This window comes from Lissotriton helveticus, chromosome 6 (assembly GCF_964261635.1).
Source record: "Lissotriton helveticus chromosome 6, aLisHel1.1, whole genome shotgun sequence".
Classification (NCBI taxonomy): domain Eukaryota; kingdom Metazoa; phylum Chordata; class Amphibia; order Caudata; family Salamandridae; genus Lissotriton; species Lissotriton helveticus.
This window is the reverse complement of record NC_136067.1, coordinates 2,025,215,280-2,025,237,214: the sequence shown is the minus strand read 5'-3', so window position 1 is coordinate 2,025,237,214 and position 21,935 is coordinate 2,025,215,280. Positions and strand designations below refer to the sequence as shown.

General features: G+C 48.8%; 1 protein-coding gene across 1 annotated transcript in view; it reads left to right on the top strand.

Moving 5' to 3' along the window:
• The window catches only part of LOC144762003 (fucolectin-4-like), a 474,150-nt gene that overhangs the window by 349,467 nt on the left and 102,748 nt on the right, over nucleotides 1-21,935 (top strand). The window contains exon 3 of the mRNA XM_078647167.1: nucleotides 254-557. Coding sequence (XP_078503293.1) covers nucleotides 268-557 — 290 coding nt within the window. The 5' untranslated portion in view covers nucleotides 254-267. The remainder of the gene's footprint in view (nucleotides 1-253; nucleotides 558-21,935) is intronic.

Sequence of the window (21,935 nt, the reverse complement as noted above, 5' to 3'; positions counted from 1 at the left end):
TCAAGTAAATATTTCCTTGTGAATGGTCACGTTGGTCAATTATGCATGTCTTGCATGCCTTTAATTGTTTGCTGTATTTATGATGTAAAAACCTCTAGCATAGGGTCACTGTTAGCTAAACACCCTTGTGTATCGGGTAGATGTATCAATGAACAACTATGCTATTAGATAAACATGATTTAGTGCTGGGTATTATACTAGTGACGTAACCCCTACAGGCCTCTTCTAACCTAAAGGGCTTGTCTACTTTCAGGTGAGAATGTGGCCATGCGTGGTCGAGCCACCCAGTCAAGTCTTCTTGGTGGAGCATGGAGTTCCCAAGGTTATATGGGGCAAGCAATCAACGCAATAGATGGAAATCAGAATACAAATTATCAGCTCGGATCCTGTACCCATACAGGTTTTGACTTTCGCCCCTGGTGGAGGGTGGATTTATTGAGAAAATATAAAGTGTCTTCCATTACTGTCACCACCAGAGATGGGGCACCGGAAAGGCTGAAAGGGGCAGAAGTTCTCATCGGGAATTCATTGTCGAACAATGGAAATAACAATGATAGGTAAAGTTAAAAGTTTGTTCACTTTAAGATGCCATGTACACATAACAGATGCTTGTTAGTTAGATCTGTGTCCTGATATTTGTATTCCAATGTTTTCAGCTTCAAACCTACCTTGGATGAGAGTAATTCTTGCAGTCTCTAACTTAAAATTAAGTATTTACTATCCCAGATATATAATTTAAATGAATATTATGTAAAAAAAGCAGATCTCATATATTAGACACATTTAATTTTCAGGCCATCTGTCCTGGTTTATGAGCTGTACCCTACTTTTCTAGAGTTCAACTAATTAGTTCCTTTATTACATTAATTTTGTTCCATTGAGATCTAGGATTTCTCACTAGATATGAAGTGGGCTGCATTATGCTGCTCCACTCACGGAGTGTAATGTTGCCCTGTGGGGATCAGCCCACCTCACAGAGATTGTGAGGGGTGTAGCCCCATGAGACCCCGCAGCATCACCATGGTAGGCTGGCCCAGCATAGGCTCGGCCAGCACGTAGGGGAAGTCAATAAAGAGCCCAGGTCCCTGAGTGTGGACCAGTGTGAGTCTGGCCACCAAAGACAACACTACATGTCTGTGTCCGTCATTTGTAGGCCCTGACCACAGGACACTACATGGAGTATATCTTTAGCACTTACGACTGGTGTACTTCTAGATCCGATGCAATTCAGGGAACTGGGGCATATTTTGACAGTTCAATTTCCGTCCAAACAAACTTTTAAGATTTAGTCACCTACTAAGTGATGCTGTGGCACATTTACTTGTGCTAAGAGTAAACCTGACTGAATCTGGCCCCCTTTAAACCTATTGATCAGATCAGATCATATTTTATTGTTCCAGTTACTTAAAACCATTTACAATATATGACACATTTATAAAAAAAGAAAAAACAATTAAATACTGACAATCCGCCCAACTTGAAAAATATATACAAAAAAGCATAAAAAAAATTCCTTTTGTTTTAATTGTACCCATATTTAAGTCATCAAAGAATTACATGGCCTCCTCCTAATTGCTAAAGTTCCTGCCTGTCCCACTTGTTTTGGTGAAGTGACTCACATATTTTTTTCTTATCCCTTTCGTATTAAAAGTCTGTTTCAGTAGGTTGTATGACGTAACCACGCATACTATTACCACGCCCGCCTTTACATTACTGCCCGTACAACACGTGCATCATTACCACGCTTGCATTTTGCACAATAATTTTTACAACGTACATGCCTTTACCACGCATGCCTTTACCACGATAATATCATCATAAAGGCATGCTTGGTAAGGGCCTGTAGGTGCTCAATTGACATGCATGGTAAAGGCATTACCTTTGTAATGGCATGAGTGCTGTTGTGACACACTGGCATGAAAGTACCAGATTTTTTGTTCTTTCTCCCCACGTGATCCGTTCACAGGGCTAAATAGACACTGTGAACGGACTTACATTTTCTGACGAGATAGAGAAGGCAGAACCTTCTCATGCTGCAGCCCCCTGCCCATTCTTGAACCTTAAGCCTGCCAGTCTATCCAGATGGCTCCTGAGAAGCAGAGGTGAGTTGAACGCTGCGTGGTGTGCCTGTACCTGGCCCTAACCCCTAAAACCACCCCATTCCTCAGTCCCCTAGCCCTCTACCCTGAACCCTAAGTTTGCCCCTATTCTTGGCCCCAAGTCCTAAAACTGCCACCCCAGCCGCAGACCCCTTGCTCAGCCCTGGACCCTAAGTCTATCCCTTTTCTTGGCCGTGATCCCTAAAGCCACCACTCCCAACGCAGTCCCCTGCCCGGCCCTGAGTTCCTAACCCATGACCATTACCATCCATTACAATGAACATGCCTTTACCACGGCATATTTGTGGTAAAAGCTTTGCAGTTATGGACATGCATGGTAAAGGCATGTTCGTTGTAAAGTATGCCTGGTAATGGTCATGCGTGGTTAAGACCGCGTAATAATGGTTGTTTCACGTTTCAGTAGATTCTTATGAATGTCCAATAACTCAGGACTTAAACAGATAATGTGTTCCAGAGTTTCCCTGCCAGCTGCAAAGACGGTTAAAACTTCAAAGTGGCTTAAGTCATTTTGTGCAATTTAGGATCGGCGGATAGTAGGCATATCACGGGCAATTCGCCCCTACAAATCTTTCCCCCATTTCCCACCAGAAAAGGCACCATACCAGTGGTTGGTCTTCACTGCATAGTCTTTATTAATTCTCATAAAGCCATCTTCATTTGTTGATGCACAGTCAACATTCGGCCAACTTTTAATACCAAAACAACACACATTGGTAAATATTGTGTTAAGCAATGCTCATTTGAACCGCAGGTTACAATTGTATTTACAATTCTGGATCTCCAGAGGCCCACGGGATGCGGGTTGTACCAGCAGGCCACAACCCACCTCCATTGCTTCTATTTGAGGTAACTACCCGTCGTCTACCCCCTATACGTGGACGCGGCCACCAGGGCACTGCTTTGCGCCTTTTACTGTGCCTCAGCTCTCACAAAGTTGCTTCCTCCAAGCACCGGCATCTCGGGTGGGGCCGGAGAGTCCAGGACCAACAGCAGGATGGCCCCCTCTCTAAAATTAAGGAGCAACCCAGCATGTCTGCGACTGGCGACATAAGCACAGCTACCCTAATATTGAATTTGTCAGCCATTCCACACATTGCCAGTGTATTATGCCACAAAACTCTGCCACCTGTTATTGGGACGAGCCTTTCAAATGCCTTACCCACTCCATATTAATTGTTCTGCGCCCCTCAGTCCTCACCCAGGACTTCATCACCTGTTATTGGGATGACCCTTTGAAATGCTTTACCCACTCCATGTTAATTGTGCTGCGCACCCTCAGACCTCACTGGGGACTTCACCACCTGTTAGTGGGACGAGCCTTTCAAATGCCTTACCCACTCCATGTTAATTGTGCTGTGCACCCCCGTCCTTATCCAAGACTTCGCCACATGTTATTGGGACGACCCTTTGAAATGCTTTATCCACTCCATGTAAATTATGCTGCGCACCCTCAGTCTTCACCCAGGACTGCTGACCCTTAACAGAAAAGAGCAGCCCAGCATATATGTAACTGGCCATTTAAGTAGAGCTATCATAATATTGATTTTGTTAGCAACTCCCCTCATGGCCTGTGGATTATGTCATCCATAAATCCCTGCTTATTAGTATGCTTCTGATATTGATACATACTTGGATTTCCAGATGAATAATAATAATAATAATTTTTGTTTCCTTCCAATCTGGTTTTAGGCAATGCCACCGCATTGAAAAGCCTCCTGCGCAATTGTGGAGGTTTCTACTCCTTCCCGGCTCAGTTAATTAATGCCTGCTCGAGCTTTAAACCTTGCTGTTGATGCAAAAATCCTCTGTGCTACTTACATTTGACTTCCTCTAATTCACATCCTCAAGGAATGAATGAACATCATGGTGCCCTTCTAAACTGCCCCCATTCCTATGTGTCTAACATATTACAAATAGTTAGAATATGACGCTATCTGTCTATCGAGATTGTCCTACAATCAGGGTTCCCACCGGACACTCATGTTCCTGTTCCCAGTCTTGTTTAATGTATCATTGAAACCACTTTGGAGCAACTTCTGAGTAGCTCAAGAATTCTTTATTACCGATATGGAGACGATAATCCAGTCTTACCTTAAGGTTTCCATTCATACTGAAATCCTCTCCAACACCCTTAACGAGATTTGAAAGCGACTCGCTGCCTGCTACCATTGACTTAACCTACCAAAGCAAAATCCACCCTGGGCCATCAGCACCTGCCGCCAACTTAGACTGCTATGGTAACTTAGGCAGTTCCTTTTGAGCAGGAACTTAAACTGTAGTCCAGTTGCTGGTACTCTCCAGACCGGACTAAGGGAGCTACCTTATATCTGATGCCCCCCCAAACATACTTGCCTCACCAGAATGCAGTGACCAGTTCAACACACTACCCTGGCTTCCCACTGATAACTCATAACACCCCCATGATGCTATGCCCTCCTACTTGGTCGAAAACTGAAAACATCTGGCATTAAATAGTGATCGGGAAATGCTAACATATCCTGCTAGATCCTTCTGACCTTAAAACTTTATACGACAAGCATACTGTGGCAGTGCCCAAGGGATCTGGAACACCATTCCCATAGCAATTCACACCACCGAGTCTTGCTGCTTTCTACCTGGCAATGGGTTCTAAAGTCACACGCCCCTGACCTGGGTAGCTGCGAGCCCACATCCACCAGGCTGTTCATTGTTCCTGCTGCCTCTTTGTGGCAGTCCATGTGAAGCCGAAGCGCTGAATCCGTAGTGCTGTGCTGCATTAACCCTTTGCATGCTCATGACGAGCTCAGCTCATCATGAGGCATAGTGCTCCGGTGCTCATGACAAGCTGAGCTCATCATGGATCGTGGAACACTCGCACGCTGGATGACTGTATGGACAGATGTGTGAAATTCCCCTGCTGTGCTGAGCGTTCCATGGGAACGGGTGTGGCCATGATGAGCTCAGCTCGTCATGAGCACCGGAGCGCCGTGGCTCATGACGAGCTAACCTCGTCATGAGTACCGGGGCGCTGTGCTCACTTCCCTCCCCCAGCACAGTGGGGGAATAACCCCAGCATGCAAGGGGTTAAAACCCCCTCTCTGTGGGACACCCCGCCTCATCAAATGGGAACATTACTCGAGCCCCTCGTCCTCTCACTGTACACTGGCGCTATCCTGCCATACGCAAGCATCTTTTGCGTTACATGAAACATTGACATATTCCCATGAGTGGAATCAAGTGGCCATGATTGTTATGTGTCTCACAGGGAGTCAGCACAATAAATGAATGTAAAACCTGTCAAACCAGTTCCGGCTCCATTTCCCGCATGCACTACACCCTGCCATGCAGCTCATTAAAACCCCTTTATGTGCGAGCACCCTGAAAACCTCCCTCACTCGGTCAAAGCACTGAGCAGCCGTATTGTTTGAAACATAATGTGACTCTGCCATAACTGCCCCCTCTCCCGGTCTGTGTTGACAAACGTCATGCCGGTCTGTCAGCAAGAGCTAAAATCACTCCGACCCAATTAGCCAATGCGAGTTCAACTAGCCCTAACTTGCGAAGCGGTTATCTCCACTAGCTAGCTGCATACATTTAATAACACCGGGCCCCATGGAAACTCCTGCGCAGAGTTTTACTTAGCATGAGCTAGACCCAAGGGGCCTCATTTATGAGCCCTTGCGTCAGTTTTGCGCTTCTGATGCATCACTTTTTATGACGCATCGGTGGCGTAAAACATGCCTCCTGTTGCGCAATATTTACAAAGTGACGCATCTAAGCAGATGCGTCACTTTGTAAACCGCTGCGCTACATTATACCTGCGTCAGGTATAATGTATGCAGAGGGGGAGTTCCCCCGCAAAAAGCCTCGTAATAGTGATGCAGTGAAATCTATCAGATTTCACTGCGTCACTTTTAGGACGCTGTTGCGTCAAAATCTTGCGCCTGCCTCACAGCAGGCGTAAGACTGACGCAAGCCCTTTCACATGGGGCTTTCCCCATGTCAATGGACGTATTGCTGGAGTTGCGTCACTTTTGTGACACACCCCAGCAATGCGTGACTTTTGCGCTTACAGATACGTCAGAAATACTGACGTATCTGTAACTCCTTGCGACATGATGCGTCATACTGTAAATATGACGCATCATTGGTGTCGCAAGGAGGACGCAGTGAAAAGTGACGCATCGCTGTTTTCACGTAGCGATGCGTCACTTTTCATAAATGAGGCCCCAGGTACCAAAGCATGTTACATGAGCCCCATCAATGCTTAATATGTAAACCAGTGAGCGCCAGGGCCCTCATGAGGAGGCCACCCCAGCTTGCACCTTCCATTGCCACCGCCTTAGCTGCCAATCACAGTACTTACAAACTACTAACCGTCGCACGGCTACAAGTGCACCACCCCAGCGTGTTTGAGGCCCCCAAGCGCTGTAAGAATGGTTTGGGGGGCAGGAATTAGTGTTTTAAGGTCTATTGCTTAACAAACAGCTGTTGGTGTGGTCCTTTGTATATCACACCAACAGCGCCACCATGTGGTAACTGTCATACTAAAAGTTCTAAAACGCGTGACTATGTCTTAGTGATTCGTTCAAGCACTGACGGTGACAGAGCCACCACTCACCCCCAGCTAGGGTGACCAACCGTCCGTAAATTTCACGGACCGTCCGTAATTGGGACCTCACGTCCGTTGTCCGTGAGGATCCCTTTTACGGACGCCTTTTGTCCGTAATTTTGGCCTCTGGGAACAGCACTGTGACAATCCTCTACCCCTGATGGGGCGCCTCGCGCTCCTCTGAATGCAAGAGCAGCCCCACGCCGCCCATTGTAATTCTAAATGAGGCAGATTGCCACATACAGAATGACAAAGGGCACGTCTGGATTGAAAAGCAGGTGTGGGCCTCCTCCAGCCTCGGGCCTCTTTTCAGAAGGAAGATATGTAGGATAACACCCTTACTGCTACGAGAGAATCCAGTTAATCAAAATAAGGTGGTGAAAGAAGTTTAAAAAAAAGCGTTATAATTTTTTCACAGTATCCTCATTTTAGAACTGATGCATTTTTAATATTCTTTTCAAGGAAGTAATCTTTGCTGTTTTTTTACTTTATGCAACTAACAACCATTGACAAAGCCTATAGTTCTGGCTTGTTGCAGCTGTAACGTTACATGTTGTATTATATATCTGAATGCAATGACAGAAACAGCAAAATACCAGTCGGGCGGAACACTATGCTAAGCACAGATTTTTAGTTTAGGTGCTTTAAGCTACGCCCTTAATTACATCGAACACCCCCTTTGGAGAAACACCCCTGTTTTGTCATCCCACTTAAAGCCCTAGAAACAACACCATGCCACAATCACCTCACGACCTGGCACTGTGCATCATGCATGACCCAGGACGTCCAAGGTTTCAGGTTGACTATGTGCAGGGGCATCTTGAACCCCTCCCTTTGCTCTAGGAACTACAGCGGGGGGGATAAGTTCCTGATGGGTCTCTTCTGTCTGCAACTCTGCAGACAAAGGCTCAGCTCACAATTAATGTAAAAAGGTGGGTGAGAGAATAAGTGAAGGGATTGGTGGATGGCTAGAAGGATTAGTGAAAGGGTGGATGGATGAATGAAATGATGGATGTATTGATTAATTGATAAGTGAAAGGATGACTGGATGGACAGATGTGTGAAAGGGTGGATGTAAGGATGGATGAGTGAGTGAAAGCGAGGGTACATGGGCAAAAGGTTGGATTGATGAGTGAAAAGGTGGATGGATGAGAGAAAAGATGGATGGATGATTGAAAGGATGGATGAGTTCAAGGGTCAATGGGTAGATTCATGAGTGGATTTGTAGATGGATGGTTGGGTGGATGGAAGGAAGGATTGATGGCTAAATGAAAGGGTCAGTGGAGAGAGAAAGGGAGGATGGATGTGTGGATGACTGAAAGGGTGAATTTGTGCAAGGATGAGTGACTGGTTGGATGGATGAGTAAGTGACAGGGTGGCTGGATAGGTGAAAGTGTAAATGGTTGGATGGATGAGTGAATGGATGGATGGGTGGGTGGAAGAGTGGATGGATGAGTGTGTGGATAGATAGGGTGAAAGGGTGTATGGATGGATAATGGATGGATGAGTAAAAGGGTGGATGGAGGGATGGATGAGTGAAATGATGGATGGAAGGATACATGATGAATAGGTTTGCAAATGGTTGAATATGTTTGGATATGGATTAGCTGCATCTTATGCTTGCCACTTTACATCTCACACTACCTATCCGGGCAGATCTTCCCGACCATTTCTATCACCAAACACGCCAACTCAGGACCATGAATTGTAAACAAAATATCAGATTGGACAACCCAGTGCTGTAACCATATATAGATTATTATCATATGAAATACCACAAAAAGACCTGCACAGTTGATCAAAGCTGCATGCATACTGAAAAACCGTGAAGTATACGATTGTTTCAACCTAACTGTGCTTAATTTGTAAAATATTAAGTGCCAGGACTCAGACAAGGAGGCCACTACAGCTTGCACCACCCATCGCCCTGGTCATCGCTGCCAAAACAACTACAAACCATCTCTCTTGCATGTAAATGCGCCAATTCAGATTTATCCAGGTCCCCAAAGCTAAAGGAATGGCTGTGGAGGTAGGTATTAGCATTTTTAATGGGTATTGTATAACCCTGGGTGGGTAACTCCACTCTGCCAGCAGATGTTGCGGAGATTTGCCTACAACGCGATCCACGGCAAATGCAGAGTAGGCAAAAAACTCAGCCTCCGTGGCGGAGTTAGCTTCTCCCTCCCCCTCCCAAAGCCCTTTAAAAAGCCACTTACTTGTTGTCTGCCGCCTTCCTTGCCTGGTGGCTTCCCGTCCTGCTCCTCGCGTCTTCTGTAATAAAAAAAACACTACGTTCTACGTCTGACATGCATGCTCAAGCGCGTCAGACGTAGAAGGTAGTGGTTTTTTATTACAGAAGATGCGAGGAGCAGAACGGGGAGCGGCCAGGCAGTGGAGGCGGCAGACAACAGGTAAGTGGCTTTCTAAACATTTTTTAAGGAGTTTGGGAGGGGGCGTAGCGTATTTCCACAGAGTTTTTTTTAACTTTGTGGAAATACGCGTTGAGGCACTATGCCTGCTACGCCCAGGGTTCCTAAACAACCCTAGTTCTGCGCATCTCTAAATCAGATGAACACCACCACCATGTGGTAGACTGTTTTGAGTATGGTGTTGACATTCAGGTGCCGTGGTCGAGCACTGGAAACCAATTAAGTGAGGGTGCTGAGCACCGGAAAGCACTGGCTTAAATTAAGAACTGCACCCTAATATAAACTTATTTTGACTAGTGCTTAAATGGTTGTCTATTTACTTACTGATACTATTGCGCACCCTCCTCTGATGAGTCTGTAAAACTTACCTTTTGTCCAGAAGTGTTGTCCTGAATTTTGACCTCCTGTCCTGAATTTTGGTCCAGAATTTTGACCCTTTGTCCTGAATTTTTACACTCACCGTCCTGAATTTGCACCCATGCCAGTTGGTCACCCTAACCCCCACTGCTCTGGGGTCTTCACTCCGTGCCCCCCAGAGCTTGTGCCTCGGCCTCCTCAGGGCTTCTGAGGGGGATTCAAAGCGAAGGGAACACGATCCGAGAGACCCATCGGAGTCAAGCTCTGCACTCCGCAGCTGGGACTCAGCCCGGGCTCGGGGTTTGTAGCGCCCGGATCTCGGCTGAGCAGCCTCAGGTCGATGGAACCATGAATGGTCTGTCAGCCCCACACTCCTAGCATGCACCTGCCCACCTGCTGACTCGGAGCCAAGTTGGCTCCGAAACTGTGCATTGCACAAGCCACAGCGGAAAGGTAGTTTTTTCCTAAAAAGTCTAACTATTTCATTTTTACGAAGGAAGGGGCTTATTAAAAGATTTGCAGAACAACGATCACAAAGGGAGACTAAATGAATGAAGCTATTAATACATTTTGGATATAAATCCGAAGCCGCCTTAGGAAAGAGGCCCCCGCTCACTCTAGACCCGGCCTTCATGTGATACCACCTAAGGGTAACTACGCTGTACAGCCCTTCCCCCACCCGAGGACGGGTTTCCTTCTTCCAGATTTTCCAAAAGGCAGAAATTGTATTTCCTCTTCCGCTATCTGTCCCAGTTCACCTTGGACGTACTAATGCTTAGCTCAATTCCCCGTGTACTGCCTTCCAAGCCCCGCATATCACCTTGCAGCTACATAACCTGCCCCATGCTTATCATCACTGCACTAGCCTGTGTTCACCCAGCCCTCTGTGGCATCAGCCCGGCCATACCAATCCCCACACCGACTATGCTGGACGCTTTGCAGCGCTTCGAAGTAGGCTCTGTGTTGCTATTGGGCTACCCGCTCTGCCAAACTGGCTAACCTGCCCTGAGCCAATCTGCATACCGCCTACATTTTAGTTATACGGAGCACAGCAGCCTTCACAAGTTCCAGCCAGTCACTTTGCCAATGTCTGCTGCCATCGAGTCCTTGCCCATCCGCAGTTCCTGCCAGTCGCCGACTTGAGACCCCGTTGTCGCCAATTTCACCTGATGCGCCTCCCGCTGACATAAAAGAGAAACATTCCAGCAATTAAACTGGTTTTGTGCCCCCCCTTTTGCCCCATTTATTTCTGCTCAGTTACTAACCCCCAGATTCATCAAAGTCCCGTTTTGCGAGTCCTTAATAGCGATTATTAAGGAATCGCTATTAAGGACTCGCAAAACGGGATTCATGTAGAAATCGCACAAATTATAGCGATTTCTACTGCCTCCTTATTTGCGATTCGCAATTTGCGAATCGCAAATAAGGAATGGTATCCCCATTCATTCCTATGGGCCTAAAGTCATACCTTATTTGCGATTTCAAATCGCAAATAAGGATGCGATTTCAAGGGTGCCAGGGTGTCCAAAGGACACCCTGTAGCACCCCTGAAATGGTGATTTACACAGGTGTTGCGCGCACACATGTCCAAAGGACATGTGTGTGTGTAACATACAACTTAGAAAAATGCACTAAAGTGCATTTTTCTAAGTTTTCGCTATTTACCACTAAGTCAGACTTTGCGGTAAATAGCGGCCAAAAATTGCGAATTCGCAATTCTTAAATGGTTAATGAATTGCATTTAAGGAATCGCAAATTGCGATTCCTTAAATGCAATAGCAATTTGAGAACTCGCAATTATTTGCGAATTCTTAAATTGCGAGAGCATAAACCCTTGATGAATCCCAAGTGCAATTTAAGCGAGCGCAAACGGCCGATTTTTGCGATTCGCACCGTTTGCGCTCGCAAAAATGCTTGATAAATCTACCTGTACCTACCTAAGGAGGCTCCCCGTGACCATATACACATTAAGCAATGCTCGGGAAATGTAATCTAGTCGCCCAGTCTGAGTGTGTGTGCATGAATATGTGTTTAACCATGTATGTATGACTATGACATAGACGCTGCACAGCTCAGGATCTTCACTCTTGCCAGCTAGACATGCTCGCAGGGTGACATATTTAAAGTAGTGATGCAATTTGCATACGGGTATTACGAAGTGCGACAGCGCCTGCTTCGCTGCGAACTTGACAGCGTTACGTTCCAGAGTGTCGGGAGGGTTTAAGGGCAGATTTCATTAATATAATATCCATATTCCCCGCATACGTGAGCCCCCCTTTTAACCGCATTTGCTTTTGCCGTGGGGCTATGCCAGTAAATCCCAACCTAACCTGCATACGCCACCCTGCAGACACGCCACCAAGCGCGCGCGCCATAGGCACCACCAAGCCTCATCTGCAAACTCCTCTTTACTACGCTGTGAGGCCCCCTCACCCCGGTGCCCACCGCAACTTGCTTCTGGCTGTGACCCGCTGGGCGCCCGAGGCGAGAGGACAAAGAGGGCTTCTCCCTCGTGTCCGGTGCACTTATCACCTTCCCTAGATGGGAGGGGTTGTGTCTCTTGCGCACCCTAAGTGACGCACTATCAGCCTGCCCTGCCTCCTCATATTTCCTTGTGACCCCTCCCACTCCCCGTAACCAGCGGTACACTGGCCCAACTGTTGAAAGTTGGGCTGAAACCGTCAACATTATCGGCGCCTTCTTGCTCTCCTTAAACCTTTTGTGCGCGTAAACAGCCGCCATTATGGACGCCATGGCTTCCCTGCTCTCGCCGAGAGCCAGCGCGCCTCTCTCCCCCTCCTAGCTTCGCTGGCATCCCCCACATGCTGACAACCCCCCCTGCCTGCACCTGCCTTTAATCATAAACCCCTCTTCAGCGCTGCTCTGCCCCAGGCCCTCGTCCTGTTCCCAGCGCAACACCTCCCTTCTTCCCTTTCATGATCCCCGGCCCTTTGATGCAAAACCCTTTTTTCCATGTGCCCGTTTGTCTTCCTCGTTCCCAGGCCGACACCCAGCTCTACCGATACTGTTCCTTGCCCCTCCCCGTACAATAGAAAGCTTCCCCCATCAAGGGATCCCCGGGTTGATCAAAGCCCCCCCCCCGCCCTACGAGATCCGATCGAACCCCACACACTCCGTGAATCGGCGGAATATCCAGCTGCGCGATGATCATCACCTGTTGTGAACGGGGCGGGGACTTCCTCTGTAACCTTGTGTGGGAACGGGCTTGAAAGGGGGGGATTCTGAGGATGTCTTTCCGTACATCAAAGTATCGACGAGAATGTGTTACATGCAATAAAGAGATAAACTTGTGTATAAGAGGCCAGGCCTCAGGGATGCAGTTAGAGCACCTCAGAACGATACCTGCTGTCCGTTTTGCCGTGTTCTCCTCCGGAGAGAATAAAAACCTTGTTTCCTGCCTTCCAGTCTCCAGCGCCTGCCTCTTCAATAGTTTAACTTCTTTGTGGGTTCAAGAGGCGACACCGCCGGGCAATACTTAAGGATCTTATATTCTGGTTGGTAGTGTCACCCTTTTAACAATTGGCGTCCCAAGCGTGGGGCCCATCAGCGACCCGTGGATCCAGTGGGAGAGGTCCTGACGACAGAGTGAACGACTGCAACGATCGGGAACGCGTCTGTCCGATAGACCCTCGTCTGACAGCCGATCATCCGAACTTCACTGGTTCCGAACAGACCTCTCTCGAGTGATCTACGGTCCTGACTGGGAACCATCAGGAGTGCCGCGAGGATAACGGAGAAGAGAGGACGATCGGGCGCTGGATTCGGAAGACAAGAAACTGTCCATGCGGTCCGGGTAAGGTCGTGTAATCACGACAAGTTGCGAAATGATTGCTTGATTGCTTGATTGTTTAAAAAATACTAGTATTGCTCTTTTTATTTATTTGGAGATTCACTGTCTGCAAACGGAGAAACAACGGGCTCTCTCTTTGCAAGCAGTGGAGGATAGGTAGGGCAGCAGCCGTGCTTATTTTTTCTCCCCCACTCAATAATTACTTGAAACTGAACTGTTGTTCGCAAAACTATTGTTTTCTGGAGATTCTCTGTCTGCAAACAGGGAAGAGACCACCCTTTTTGCAGATAGTGAAAAGGGTAGGTAACGCAGATCTTTGCGGACCTACTCATTCTCCCCATTGAATATTTATTGGTCTTTTTGTTATTTTGATCCATGAGGTATTCACTGCCTGCAAACAACGTAGAATAGAAATATTCTGTCCAGTCTTTGCACCTAGTGATAAGATAGGCAGTGCTGACTTTTTAGTCCCTCGTTACGAGCCGTCATGTCTGTCTTCTCCCCACTGATTAGTAGCCTGTTTAGCCCGGACCGCCTATTAGAGATGGACCATCCAGCCCCGCTGGAGGGCACCCCTAATAAGGACATGTTCATGAAGCATGGATTGACCGCTATAGCCTATAGTAAACTATGGCATAAATACACGAAAAAGGGTCAAGAAAGTCAGTGGCCCCTGATAGGATCCTTCGATGATGATAAAATAAAAACGCTAGAAACTGCCCTGGGTAAAAACAAGACAACACCCACTATGCTTGACAGTTTCGGCATGTGGCGAAAAGAAACTGAACAACGTAAAAAGAAAACTGAGAGTAGGTTGGAAAAAGAGCTGCGAAAAGCAGCCCACCTAGCTGCCCAGAAACTAGAAAAAGAGATAAAAGAAAGAGAGAAAGCTAAACAGAAACTAGAAATGGAAACACCAAGCCAGTGTCCGGTTAGAACTCCCTCCAAGCTCTACCCTGATTTACCCTCGAAACAACGAGCCAACGAGGATCTGCTGTTAGGTCCTCCTATCATCTACATGCTCCCTCCATATGCCCCTTCCCAACCCTTGGCGCAGCACGCGCCACCCCCAGGTACAAACGAAGGCACCGCCACAGCTTCGGCCCCAATGGCCTCTGTGCCAGCCGAACCCCTTGTATTAAAAACCACATCAACAACAACGTTAAACGACCATGAGACTCGAGGGGCTGGCCCTGCAAGAACAAGCAGACTAAGCAAAGATGAGCGAGCGGGGATCGACAAAATAGCAAGGACACTGGTAGAAAGGAAGGATGATGAAGAGTACATCACAGATATGTTCAGCTCGTATACAGGGAGTCACAGACGACATTTTACCGTACGACTGTGTTATCATGTCTTGAACGCATACGAGGACCGATATCGAGACAAAGGTCCCGAGAGCCTAACGACTCTGTACCGGAAGGTCGATATCGGGGATGAGGGCGAGTGTGATGTGTCGGACCTCCTTACGCGTACGCTTGAGGTTTTCCGCCACCTCACTGAACGAGAGCCGGGAGCTAAATCCGCGACCTCCGTAGTGACCAAACCACCAACCGAGCAATCTAACACCATGATGCCGATATGAGAGGCTGCCCCTTACTGGGTTCCTCCCCGAGGTACAGGGACTCACGATGATGCAAACAACCAAGATGCGAAAGGAAGGGTAGTGTACAACTGGGTCTACCAGCCATGGGACCGGCAAGAGATACTGACATTCCGAAAATCTCTACCCGACCTACGTAAAAACCCCACTGCCTTCTATACTGAATTGGGTACAGCCCTGGGCTCAACGATTATGACCCTGGCTGACATCGACTTGTTCTTCGGGTTATGTCTACCAGCTGATGTGTGGAAGCAAATCCGGAAAGTCGACCACCTTGAGCTGTTTGGGCATACCTGGTCACAACTCGATGACCTGGATAAACAACGGGGACCAGGACAAAAGCCTTTGAAATCCATTCTAGACCTTCCAGATAAAATCGTAGAGAAATTAAAAACCCTGATCCCAGAAAAGAAAGTGGACTGGTCGATAGTAACAGCCTGTCGCCAGAAACCCCAGGAGGATGTATCAGAATACTTCTCCCGGTTTGAAACAGTGTTCTCCGATTACAGCAGCCAGGACATGACCACTGCAACCGGACACCATCTGTTTGTCCAGAATTATGTTAAGGGCCTGTCATCGGAGATCTCCCAGAAACTACAGGCCAGCGAGAGTAGTTGGGCAGCCTCCAAACCTACAGCGATTCTCCAAATGGCCCAATATTATGAACATCAGAAAAATGAAAACGATAGGGCAACAGAGAAAAAGAAGAAGGACTTGAAAGAGAGAGTGATGATTGCCAAACTACAAGGGGTGACTATAGGACGAGACCAATACCGGGGAAACTACCAGACGAACGTCCCCAAGACTACATTTCCCCAAGACCGCACTCTGACTTCCTACAGTGGACGCACAGACCTTAGAGAGAACCAGTGCGCTTTCTGCAAAGGGACTGGCCATTGGAAATCCCAGTGCCCAGTTCTTCTGGAAATGATCAGAAACAAAGACCCCAGGGACGTAGCGAACGGACCGAGACCTAAGGGACAACAGCGAGGGCCCCCAAATGACGCGACTAACGACAGATCAGGCAGACCAAATACGTTCGATCGACCCAGGCAGAACCAATATCAACAATCTGACTATGAAGACACCCACAACTTCGCATAGGACAGCCAAGGGCAAGGGAGGGATCCAGTCGAGCTCTATGTTGACCAGCAGGGCCCTTACGTCACTGCTAAGGTCCTGGGTACCAAGTCACCATTTCTGGTAGACACTGGCGCAACACGTAGTGCGTTATCTAAACGACTGATTCCAAGGGCTCCCTTGTCTGGCTCACTCATAACATCGACAGGTTTCGATGGAACGCCCTCCACCAACCCTTTGTCTGCCCCGATTCTCTTTGACGTAGAAAACAACACCACTGACGCCACGTTTTTGCTCTCCTCCAATAGCCCTGACGCCATTATGGGACTTGACTTACTGAAACACTTCCGAGCGACTATCATATGTTCTCAAGATGGAGTTCGAGTGTTTCTTTACGACAACCCCGTTCTGCTTAGACATTGCTCTCCCCAACACATGTTTTCCATCACCGACGCTGACGCATCCCTGCTTGACACTCTGCCTCCGTATCTGTGGGCAAAAGCGGATTCGGACGTAGGGCGTATGTTGATTGACCCAGTGCACATTACTGTCCGACCAGACGCAACACTCCCAAAACTTCCACAATATCGGATATCGCCCGAGGGCGAGAAGGCATTGGTAAAGATTATCCAGTCACTGATAGACGCAGGAGTGGTAGAGGAAGTGGTTAGCAACATTTGCAACAGCCCTATCTTGCCCATCATCAAGAAACAGGGAGAGGGAGATGAGAAAGCATACCGTTTTATCATCGACCTCCGAGAGATCAACAAAGTGGTGGTACCCCAGTACCCTGTGGTCTCAGACATCACCACCATCCTGACTTTGATTCCTTCTACTGCCACCACCTTCACCGTCATCGACCTCAAAAATGCATTCTTTTCCATCCCCATCCACCCAGACAGCCGGTATCTCTTCGGCTTTACCCTAAAAGCCCGCTCATATAGGTTTTGCCGAGCACCCCAGGGCTACACAGAAAGCCCTAGCATCTACAGCCAGGCCCTCAAAAGACAACTGGATCAAGTCCAGTTACCCGATGGAGTGGTGTTGGTACAATATGTCGATGACATCCTTTTGGCAGCCGACACCACCCCTCTAGCGGTTACCGCCACCATTCAACTCTTGCACTTCCTTGCGGAAAATGGCCACAAGGTCTCCAAGAAGAAGTTGCAATTCTGCCTACCCCAGGTCACTTACCTAGGCCACCTTTTGTCCAAAGATGGAAGAAAACTCACTCCTGATCGAATCCAAACCATTCTAGATACCCCTGTCCCTAAGACCCAGAAGCAGGTTCGCTCCCTATTAGGCCTCACCTCCTTCTGCCGACAATGGTTACCAAACTTCAGCCTCGTTGTAAAACCACTGCTTTCTCTGCTAAACAAAGACGTCCCTTTCCCACTCCCGTGGACCCCTGAGTGTCAAACTTCCTTCACGGAACTGCGAGATGCCCTTTGCTCAGCCCCTGTCCTAGGTACCCCTGATTACAAAAAGCCCTTCTCCCTTTACACTCACGAAAGGGAGGGGTGCGCTTTATCTGTCCTGACCCAGGCCATCGGCCCTAAGCAACGACCGTGCGCTTTCTTCTCTGCCACTCTCGACCCTGTCGCCAGAGCCTTGCCTGCCTGCCTTCGAGCTGTAGCTGCTGCTGCAATCTCTATCCGACAGAGTGAGGGGATTGTACTCTCGAATTCCCTCATGGTACTGGTACCCCATGCAGTCGACACCCTCCTGAACCAAACCAAGACGCAACACCTGACGAGTGCACGACTGACTGGATACGAACTGACCTTGCTTGCCCCCCATATCACCCTGAAAAGATGCACCACACTGAACCCGGCAACTCTGTTACCCTTGCCAGAGAACGATCCCAATGTGCACCCCGTGCATGACTGCGTGACTCTTACGGACGAACAGACCAGGAGTAGGGTCGATCTCAGAGACACGGCTTTCCCTGACCCCGACGGGGAGCTGTGGGTCGACGGTTCTTGCATCAAACTCTCCGATGGTACCACTTCCGCTGCCTATGCAGTCACCACGGCTCGAACCGTAGTAGAAACAGCCCGCATCACCCAGCGATCTGCCCAGGCAGCCGAACTGATTGCTTTGACACGAGCCTGCATCCTGGCAACAGGAACCACAGCGAACATTTACACCGACAGCCAGTATGCCTTCGGGGTGGTTCACCATTTTGGGCTCCTTTGGAGGGAAAGGGGATTCTTGACCTCACACGGCACACCCATTTTGCACGGGGATCTAGTCTCCGCCTTAATCGAAGCTGTCCTCCTCCCCAACAAACTTGCCGTCATCAAATGCCAGGCACACAAGAAGGTGACAGACATTATTGGACAGGGAAATGCACTAGCCGACATCACCGCCCGAACGACAGCTGAAAATAGAACGACAACACATATGTACGTGACCAGATCACAAGCGGAAAAATGGACTGACGTTGGAGACACTATCAGGGACATTCAAACGGCTAGCACACAACACGAGTTGACTGAATGGACACGGGTGGGATTGAAAGACGATGAAGGCTGCTGGCGGACAAAAGACACAAACAAATGGTTGCTACCTGATTCATACTTGATTCCCATATTGACCATGGCACACTCCCCTGCCCACATAGGATCAGCCCCCATGATCGAACTTGTCTCCAGGGTTTGGCACAATGATAAGATCCCAGATTCCGCCAAACGCCTGGTCCAACAGTGCTTAATATGCCTGCAACACAACCCCGGGAAAGGAACCGTAGTACCCCGGGGGGGATTTGGGGTCCCAAACCACCCATTTGAAGTCCTGCAGATGGACTACATCCAGCTAGACAGATGCCAAGGCCTGAAGTATGTACTTGTTGTGGTGTGCGCATTTAGCAAGTGGGTGGAAGCATATCCAACCCGCGACAACACCGCTGTGGCCACTGCAAAGGTTCTGTTAAAGGAGTTTTTCCCCCGTTATGGCCTCTGTCGTGTTTTATGGAGTGATAATGGACCCCACTTCATAGCCAAAGTTATCCAGCTCATCCTAAATGGGTTGGGTATTAAACAGAAATTCCACGCAGTCTTCCATCCCCAATCTGCTGGGCTTGTCGAACGACACAATGCCACACTAAAGCTTAAACTGGCCAAAATAGTGGCTACCACGGGCCTGAAATGGCCAGACGCCCTCCCACTGGCATTGCTATCGATGCACTCTACCCCCACCCGACATCACTTAACTCCTTATGAAGTTGTCTTCGGTCGACCCATGAGCGTCTGGTCTTCCCCGAAACCAACTTCCATTCATGACGTTCAGGACGTCCTAATGTCTGATTATCTGTATAAATTGACTGAAACTCTGTCTGTCATTCATCAGCAGGTGCAGCAGGCCATCCCCGATGCTTCTAGGGGTCCGGGTCACGCCATCCAGCCGGGGGACTTCGTGCTGATCCGAAATTTTCAGCGATCAAAGAGTTTGGAACCCCGGTGGACGGGCCCCTGGCAAGTGCTGATCACCACTCGGACCGCACTTCGAGTGGAGGGGAAGAAGCACTGGCTGCACGCCCATCACTGCAAAAAGGTCTCCCCAGCCCTGGCCACGACAGACACCGTCAACACCCAGGAAGAGCTCCTGAACCAGGACCGACCATCGTTGAATTGCTATCCCGACACAGAGACACTTGAACTTTCAAAACATCCTGACCCCACTGTACCATCTCGAGAAGGGTATTTCCTGCGTCGAAAGGAGGGAGCTTCGGCTAAGTAGGCCACGGACTAGGTTAAAGGATCTCAGAACGGTGACCCAAACTACCAAGGGTTACCTGGAGAGAAGCTAAACTAAGTCTGTGGTCCTGCCCACTACCGAGCACCTTGAAAACGAAGATGATGGAAGCGCCAGATAAGAAGATGATGGAAGCGCCAAATAAGAAGCCGACGGAGACAGCAGGAAATACCCACTACAGAAATCCGAGAACAGACAGACTTCATCGCTCAAAGACAATTGCACTCTTCATCACAATCCTCTTCTGTTTTCTCCTCATGACCACGCTCTGGATTATGGAAGAACATGCACCTGCTCGCGAAACATTCCTAACCACTGCTCAGCCTACCACCATGAAGGAACATTATCTAATTTCGCTCTCTCCTCAACTAAGAGAGAGGCGAAAGGAATTTTGGAATAACTCTTTTGTGCAGCTGCTTCACCAACACAATCTTGCCACCAATGCCACCAACTGCTGGATCTGTGGGTTGTTACCCCATGCCACTGGACATTCAATACCATTCATCCCTTCACCCTTCTCTGTTCACGGCTCCTGCCTTGCTTGGCTGTCCTCCTGCAAGAAAGCTATAAGGACAATGCCACCTCCGGCGGAACCGTAACGCATTTCTCCCGCGGGGTCCGGCGAAACAAAACGAAGATACACTTCTGCCCGCTGACCTCCAACGATTCAATCCAAATGGACATTCCGGCTAAAGAACGGATCGAAATGCAGGTGTTCAACAATCCAACCAGACCCACCTTCTCCTATCTGCGGAAACGAACGGCTGCCACTCTGACTGTGGCCTTGTCGGTTATCAACGTCACAGGCCACATGTGTGTAGAAGGACTTGGGACACAGCTGGTGGGTCGCAGCGCTTGCCGCTTTACCAGAACTTTGGATTCCGCGGATCCACCTTCCTTTGTGTCATCCCCAAACATGTATTTCGTCTGCGGCACTAAGGCCTACACCTGGCTCCCCAAAGGCTGGGGGGGCACTTGTTTCATCTCCTTCATCCTTCCTCCGACTTATGTGGCCCCAGCGAATCACCATAGACAAAAACGAGCCAAAGACATTGAGCAAGCCGACTCAACAGGAGCACAGTTCCTCGATGCTATGAAGGGACTCGTCCCCCTCTGGGGCCCGATGGCAAACAGCCGTGCCATCCGACATCTGACTCAGGCAGTTGAGACAACCATGAACATCACAGCTGGTATCTTTGCTAACAACACGGCTGAGCTCCAAGCGGTCCGTCTGGTGGCTCTTCAGAACCGCCTTGTTCTAGATGTGGTTCTGGCGGACCGTGGAGGAGCATGCCGCATTATTGGGTCCAGCTGTTGTACATACATACCGGACAACTCACCCTCAGTGTACAAAGCCATCGAACATCTTCACAGACTCTCTTCAGAAGTCCGCCAAGAACAAGAAGAATGGTCAGTCGGTGGTTGGTTCTGGGACACCGTTAAGAACTGGGGCTGGAGACTGCTCACCATTATCCTGGTTCCTGTAGTTGTAATATGTGGTTTATGCTTAGGAATTCAATGTCTGCCACCTCTGTGTTCTTTATGTGCGAGTTGTATTTTTCCCAAAACTGTGGACTTTGGAAGCGAACACATGAGAGCATTGTATGATACCGAAGTTAGGAATTTGATGAAAATTGACATTGAGTAAGCAAGTTGGCTAGATATGTTGAAAAGGGGGGACTGTTGAAAGTTGGGCTGAAACCGTCAACATTATCGGCGCCTTCTTGCTCTCCTTAAACCTTTTGTGCGCGTAAACAGCCGCCATTATGGACGCCATGGCTTCCCTGCTCTCGCCGAGAGCCAGCGCGCCTCTCTCCCCCTCCTAGCTTCGCTGGCATCCCCCGCATGCTGACAACCCCCCCTGCCTGCACCTGCCTTTAATCATAAACCCCTCTTCAGCGCTGCTCTGCCCCAGGCCCTCGTCCTGTTCCCAGCGCAACACCTCCCTTCTTCCCTTTCATGATCCCCGGCCCTTTGATGCAAAACCCTTTTTTCCATGTGCCCGTTTGTCTTCCTCGTTCCCAGGCCGACACCCAGCTCTACCGATACTGTTCCTTGCCCCTCCCCGTACAATAGAAAGCTTCCCCCATCAAGGGATCCCCGGGTTGATCAAAGCCCCCCCCCGCCCTACGAGATCCGATCGAACCCCACACACTCCGTGAATCGGCGGAATATCCAGCTGCGCGAT